Source organism: Octodon degus, unplaced genomic scaffold (genome assembly GCF_000260255.1).
Source record: "Octodon degus isolate 3935 unplaced genomic scaffold, OctDeg1.0 scaffold00130, whole genome shotgun sequence".
NCBI classification, from domain to species: Eukaryota; Metazoa; Chordata; class Mammalia; order Rodentia; family Octodontidae; genus Octodon; species Octodon degus.
This window is the reverse complement of record NW_004524706.1, coordinates 2,678,906-2,685,944: the sequence shown is the minus strand read 5'-3', so window position 1 is coordinate 2,685,944 and position 7,039 is coordinate 2,678,906. Positions and strand designations below refer to the sequence as shown.

Sequence of the window (7,039 nt, the reverse complement as noted above, 5' to 3'; positions counted from 1 at the left end):
GCTGGGCTTTAAGTTACTATGTTGCTAGCCCAGGCTCACTTCAAACCCGGTGATCCTCCTGTCTCACCCTCCTGAGTGTGGGGATTATAGGCATGTGCCACTATGCCCAGTTTAGTAGCATTATTCCTCATAACCCTAAATTGAAAACAACTCAAGCGTCCTATTAAAAGTAGGTGATCAAATTGTAGCATACTTATAAAATAGAATAACAGTAGTCAAAATAAAAGAAAGACAACCTCAGAAATCACGGATGTATATCTGAAACAATGTTGAATTTAAAAAATACCAAATCTTGTGGAGAGTACTGACACCTATAATCCCAGCACTCAGGAGGCTGAGGCAGGAGGATCTTTGCAAGTTGGAGAACAGCCTGGGCTACAAAGTGAGCTCAAGGCCAGCCTGAACTGCATGGTGCGACCTTAGACAAAGAAGGTAAAAAAATAAAAGTCTTAACTTTTTTGTTGTTTTTAAAGACAAGGTCTCAAAAAAACAACTATTACCTGATCCGTCAGAAAGCAACTCCAGTCTCATTGCTATATGTTTATCAATAAAACTTTGAAAAGAAAAAAAAAAAAAAAAGAAAGCAACTCTGGCCAATGGCGCGTGACAGATCAGGTATAGTTCTGGCTAGCTTTGACTTCACTATGTAGCACAGGCTGATTCTGACTCTCCGTAATCCTCTTGCCCCAGCGTTCAAGTGCTGGGATTACAGGCATGTGCCACCACGCCCCGCTCCAAATCTTGACATTGGCAAATTAATATCGTCACTTATCTCTCGAGATAAAAATTTATATTTATATTTGAGGCTTATGGTCAGGATTAAGGGGGACATTACATTACAAGTGCTTAGCAAGCAATTGGCTTAATGAATGTCAGGTATTATTATTTTTCTTCGCAGGCCACCTTTCTCAATATGGGCATTAAGAATAAAGCGGAACTGTCAGCACCATCTAATGCCTCTGATATTCCTCTAATCTCCCATTTTTCAAAACCAAGCGGCGGTCTCTTTAAGAAGTCAACCATAACTGAAGCCAGATGAATGCCGGGAAGCCCACTTAGCTCAGGTCTGGTGCTTTTCGGGAAAAGAGGGTGGAGACCAGAGATGCCACAGTCCACTCAGTTCTGGGGCATGATGGGAAAAAAGGGCGGAGACTAGGGCTGGAGGGTCCACTCAACTCAGCTCAGGGGCATGACGGGAAGGAAGGGCGGAGACTTAGGTTGCACACGCGCCATTGGCCGGAGTCGCTTTCTGACGGATCAGGTAAAAATTCCTGTAAGAAGGTACTTTGAGTCCTGGCGTGGGGGCCCCGGGTCCTATCCGAATTCCGCTCGTGGCTGTTCCAGGAGTGGGGAGGCAACAAAAGGTGGGTGTGCCTTGCCGCGGGAGCGGTGACGCGGGCTCGGCGGCGGGCGAGGGCGGGAAGCGGGAGGCGGGAGGCGGGAGGCGGGAGGCGGGGCGGGGCCGGCGTGCCACGTGACTAGGCGGCGCGGGGCGGACTCCACCGCTGAGGCGGCTGCTGCGTGCAGTCCCCTCGGGGCGCGGTGAGCAGCCCTTGCGCGTCTTGGGCTCGCTCTCCGAGACTGCGCTGACGGCCCGGGGATGGGAATTGTTGGTGGAAAGTGGGACTGGGGAACGCATGTGATGGCCTGGCGGGTGGAGCCCCGTTAGATTACCAGACTGTGGCGAGTGGTCCAAACTTCTTATCTCTTTGGAACAGGCTTTTAAAACATCAGATTCGTGTGTGGAATCCTTGCCTGTTTGGATAATGACAAGTTTGGAGAGCTTGCTTTTTGCTGTGGTTTGAATAGTTACGCTTCCAATGCAACGTACTGTGTTTGGGGTAAGGACTTTCTCCTGAAAGGTCCTTACACTTCTTTGTTTATGGGAAGGTATTTGGGAAGCAAGGTTTAAGGGGCTGGGGAGATAGCTCAGTAGAATGAGCGCTTCCCTGGCAAGCGCAAGGGTCTGAGTTCAATCCCTCATTCCGCCAAAAAAAATAAAAAGAAAGAAAGAAAAAAGAATGGCCGGGCCAGGGAGAGAGCTCTGTAGAGCAAGCGCTTGCCTAGGACGCGGGGTTTAGCGGGGCCTGACCATCTAGGAGACCTGGGAAGGTACAGGTGGTCCATGGGTCGTTGAAGGGTCCCAGTGAAGGTTTAGTTAAGGTAAGAGTGTGAAGGTTGATATGCCCCACTTTGAAATACGAAAACAGGGATCCCCCCAAGTCATAATATTTACTGTATAGAATATTTCTTGAGTTAGTCTCTCTGGTGGGTTCATAACTTCCTCTCATAGCTACTTCTAACATATAAAGACCCCAGTACTTACCTTTAAAGATACTACAATAGTGAGAAGACTTTTAGGTGAAGGTTGCTACTAACGGAGCAGAAAGAAAGAATACAGTTAGTCATGGTCCCAGAATTGCTTTTAGTTGGTGATCCCTGAACCTTTTTTATATAAACAAGGACGAAAAATCTGAGCACTGATTCTTGATGTTGTGTTTTAGGGGTAGAGCTATCCGTCGTCAAGAAGAAATCTGTTAGTTTTAAACTGAAGAATGCCTCTACATAAAAAAAGTAGAATGAAAGAACCTTTGGATGGTGGCTGTAACAAAGCAATGGCACCACAGCAGAAGCTTCTGGACAAAATTAAAGAAGAACCTGATAATGCTGCAGTAAAACATTTCCTCTTGATTTTTAAATTTTAAAAACTGTCGAATTGAAAATTTTGGCTAGGCAGTTTTTTGTTTGTAAGTTAAAACAACCCAAGTGAGTTTTTCACCATTAGATGGGTGATGTGGTTCAAATATGGCCCCCAAAGTTCATGTGCTGGAAACTTAATTCTCAGTGTAACATTACTGGGGATTGGGGCCTGGGACCTAGTAAGGGGGATTAGATTATGAGGGTTCTGTCTTTTTGAATGGATTACTGCACTTATCTCAGGAGTAGGTTAGTTATTTTAACTGTGGCTTGTTACAAAAATTAGTTCAGCCCCCTTTTGCTCTCTCATCTTTTTTGGGTACTCTTCCCCTTTCACCTTCTGCCATATTATGTTGCAGTAACAAGGCCATGACCAAATGCAACTCTTAATATGTGGGACATCATATTCTCCAAAGCTGTGAGGAAAAGGAATTCTTTCCCTTGCAAATTATTGAATCTGGAGCCAGGGAGATAGCTCAGCAGATCTGTTATTATTGAGAGCATGCAAAGGTTTACCTTCACTGGACTAAAATAATGGGTTGATCAGGCTAACTACACAATAATGTATAAAGTAATATATATTACCATTTTTTTTCATACTTGGTATTTTAAAAATTCTCATATTTGATAGTAGTTTCCTTTATTTAAGTGTTGTTCAGGCTCTGGGATCTAGAAAAATTGGCTAAGTCTTGTCTGTGATAGAGCTTTTCCATTAGTAAAGAAGACAGAGATAATACAAGTATTGAACCCAATTTTATATACTATAACAAGTGCTTTGGAAGAAAAACCTAAAAGAGGGAATCAGATGAAGTTTTGGTGGGATTTAAGAGTGGTTAATGGTTTCCCTGAGGGAAGGATTTGTGAACTGAATTATGAAGAATGAATGGGCTTGGTAAAGAGTGGGGAAGAATGTTCTAAAAAGTACAAATCGGCAAGCCAAGTTGGAAAAATGCATGGTTCTTTGGAAAAATTGTAAAAGTAGTGGGCTTGTATAAAAGATATAAAAACTGGTGAACAATAATAGATGGTATTACTATATGTACAATATATACTGTATCATAGTTTTGACATTAATGTTAACTTATTGATTCTTATTGGGACCAGCGATATCGTTCAGTGCTGCAGTGCATGCCTGGCAAGCACGAGGTCCTGAGTTCAATTTCTGGTATCCCTAAAAAAACAATTATTAATCTTTATATATGTTTAGAGTGTGCTAGTTACCACTCTTATAACCATATTACCTCCCTTTTGCAAATGAGGAAACCAAAGCAAAAAAAAAAAAGAAAAAAAAGTCTTAAGTAGTCTGCCATGGATCACAGTTATAAATGGCAAAGACTATGTTAAACCCAGGTATTCACATGTCAGATTCTACAATATCCTGCTTCTATCAAACATCTTTGTATATAGTTTGGGACCAGACTTTTCAGGACCTTGTTGGCTTTGTTACAAATTTTGGTCTTCAGGAGTGGAACAGTAATATGAAACAGAGTTGTGTTTGTAAAAGAGTTTTCCTACTGCCCCTCAGGAACCTAGATTGAGTTATTTTGTCACAGTTTTTTCTGCTTGGACATTTCTTTGGCTTTATACTTGATATTTATTGACTTTATTACATAATTCAAACAATACTATTTTAAAATAATAAGATAACAAATAAAATAGTATTTAGTATCTCACGCCATCTCACAGGCAGTATCATTCCAAGACAGAGATGCCAGGTAGGTTTTGTTTTATTCATGGGTTTAGAGGTAGTGTCTGAAGGCTTTGGAGATGAAGAGTCATAGCATCCATGACACTTACTTGAAATTGTTTCTCTCGTTCTGCTAGAAGTGCCTATTTGCCAAGTTTTGTGGATACCACATTTTAAATAGGTTTTAAATCTGTCCCTTCCTTTTCATCCCAATTTCATGGAAATGATCATTCTGTCTGTGTAGTCCACTTTCTATTGCTATTATAGAATACTTGACATTTATAAAGAAATTTATTGCCAGGCTTGGTCACACACTTGTAATCCCAGCACTTGGTAGGCTGAAGCAGGAGGGTTGTTGCAAGTTTGAGACCAGCCTGCTACACAGTGAGCTCAAGGCCAGATGAGAGATCCTGTCTCAGCAAGACAATCAATAGAAGAAGGGTTGGCCAGATAGCTCAGTGGAAAGTGCCTGCTTAGGTAGATGAAGGGGCCAGGGTTTGATCCCTGGCCTGCCATACAGGCCTTGTCAGGCTGACACTGACAATTAAGACTGGGTGTGGTGGCGCCCCCCTGTAATCCCAGCACTTAGGAGGCTGAAAACAAGAGGAGTCTGATCTGTGTAGTAAGACCCTGTAGGCCCTGTACTAAATACATAAAATAAAACGATTAAAAAATAAAAATTTAAAAATCAATAAAAGAAGTTTCTTTTAGCTGGGCATAGTGTCTTATTTCTGTAATTCCAGCTGTTCAGGACAGCAAGTTGAGTTTGAGGCCAGCTTGAGCAATTTAGTGAGATCCTGTCTCAAAAAAGAAAGAAGAAAGCCACACGTAGTGGCATGTGGCTGTAATCCTAGCACTTGGGAGGCTGAGGCAGAAGGACTTCATAGAGTTTGAGGCCATCGTGGGCTACATAATGGGTTCACGACCAGCCTGAACCCATACATAGCAAGACCTTGTCTCAAAATAGTAACAAAACCCAAAAGGTCAGAAGATGCAACTCAGTGGCATAATTCTTAGCACACCTGAGGTTTGGGTTTAGTCCCGTTACTGGCCCCCACGTTTGTTTTGACTCACATTTAGAGGTTGGAAATCCAAGACCACGTGAGTAGCATTTGATGGGCTTCTGGGGAGGCCTCTGTGTTACTTCATCACAGTGGGAAGGAGAAAGGGCAAGCATATGTGCATGGAGGGAAGAAACCGCGGCAGCTTCGCTGCATGAGAGCACGTGGGCTCTCTTGGGAGCTGATTCAGTCCTGTAAGAAAGCTCCAGTCCCCTTTATTTTTATTTTTTTGCAGTACTGGGGATTGAACTCAGAGGACAAGATGCAGACATGATATCTTGTCTAATCAATATTAGTTTTAAAAAAAAATAGTTTTATTGAGAAACAAACAGCAGTGAGACAGTTTCAAAACTGATCAGTAGGACAGTTTCAATAATAAATACATTGCACACTGTTATCTCTGGGGATTGAACTCAGGACCTTGCACTTGCCAGGCAAACGCTTCTTCTACTGAGCTATCTCCCAGGCCTGAGTCACTCTTAACCACTTAATAGTCCAATTATTTAAATACAGGATGACCAAAACTTGTGTTTTTTGGTTAATTTTTATAAGATAACATAACAGGAAATATTAAAATGACAATTTTATTGGATTTATTTAATACAAGAATCAACTGGTTGAAGTGACACATGCTCAAATGATTCTTGGGGTAAACTGTTAAGTGATTAATGACCTCTTTACCTCTTAGGGGTCATGTGATCTCTCAGCACTGTTACTTTGGGAATCAGATTTTCACATGAGTTTCAGAGGGGACAAACCATATTTACATTGTAGCAATAAATTATATGGTGCTGTTAGAACAAATTGCCATAGACTTACTTCTTTTTGAGAACTTGGAGGTGGAGAGCCACTAAGTTCTCTAGCCTTTCCTCAAAAGAGCACTAATTCTGTTTATTAGGGCTCTACCTTTATGACTTAATTATTTCTCAAAGGCTTCACCTCCAGACAGCTTTACCGTAGAGATGAGAGTTTCAGTATAAATTTGAGGATAGGGAACATAAATATTCAGTTCAAAAATACTGCAAATAATAATTCATAATGAGTTGAAATAACCAAAGCAAAGCCCATGCCATCGTTGGCACTCTCAGATGAAGAAGAGAAAAGTAAGTTTACAGTTTTAGAGTTTGGTTGTAAAGGAAAGAAGACAGGACAATTTTTGTTTGTTTTGGGGCTTTTGTTTTTTTGAGACAAGGTCTTGCTGTGTAATTCAGGCTGGCCTTGAATTAACTATGTAGTCCAGGCTGACCTTGAACTCTAGGTGGTCCTTCTGCCTTAGCCTCCTGAGTTCTGAGATTATAAATGTGTGTCACCATGCCCAACTAAGACGGCAGAGTTTGGTTTTTTGAGACAGTGTCTTGCCATGTAGTCCAGGCTGTCCTTAAACTCACTATGTAGCCCAGGCTGGTTTTGAACTCATGGCATTCCTCCTACTTCAGTTTCCCCAGTGCTGGAATTACAGGTATGTACTGTCATGCCAGGCCAAGAGGGCAGTTCTTTTTTTTTTTTTTTTTTTTTTTTCAAAGTTTTATTGATAAACAGATAGCAATGAGACAGTTTCAAATCAAATCGGAAGTACAGTTTCAACAAATAATAC

The 7,039-nt window shown here is 41.6% G+C and overlaps 1 protein-coding gene across 6 annotated transcripts in view; it reads left to right on the top strand.

Moving 5' to 3' along the window:
• The first annotated feature begins 1,190 nt into the window (after positions 1–1,190).
• Zmym6 (zinc finger MYM-type containing 6) overlaps positions 1,191–7,039 on the top strand; it is a 46,808-nt gene continuing 40,959 nt past the window's right edge. For 3 of the 6 annotated variants that reach the window (XM_023701107.1, XM_023701106.1, XM_023701103.1), the window contains exons 1-3: positions 1,276–1,364; positions 1,719–1,841; positions 2,505–2,672. Coding sequence is in view for 5 of the 6 variants with exons in the window: in XM_023701106.1 (XP_023556874.1) it covers positions 2,556–2,672 (117 nt within the window). In the remaining variant the exon portion in view is untranslated. The other 3 variants (XM_023701104.1, XM_023701105.1, XM_004641005.2) reach the window with 3 other exon arrangements.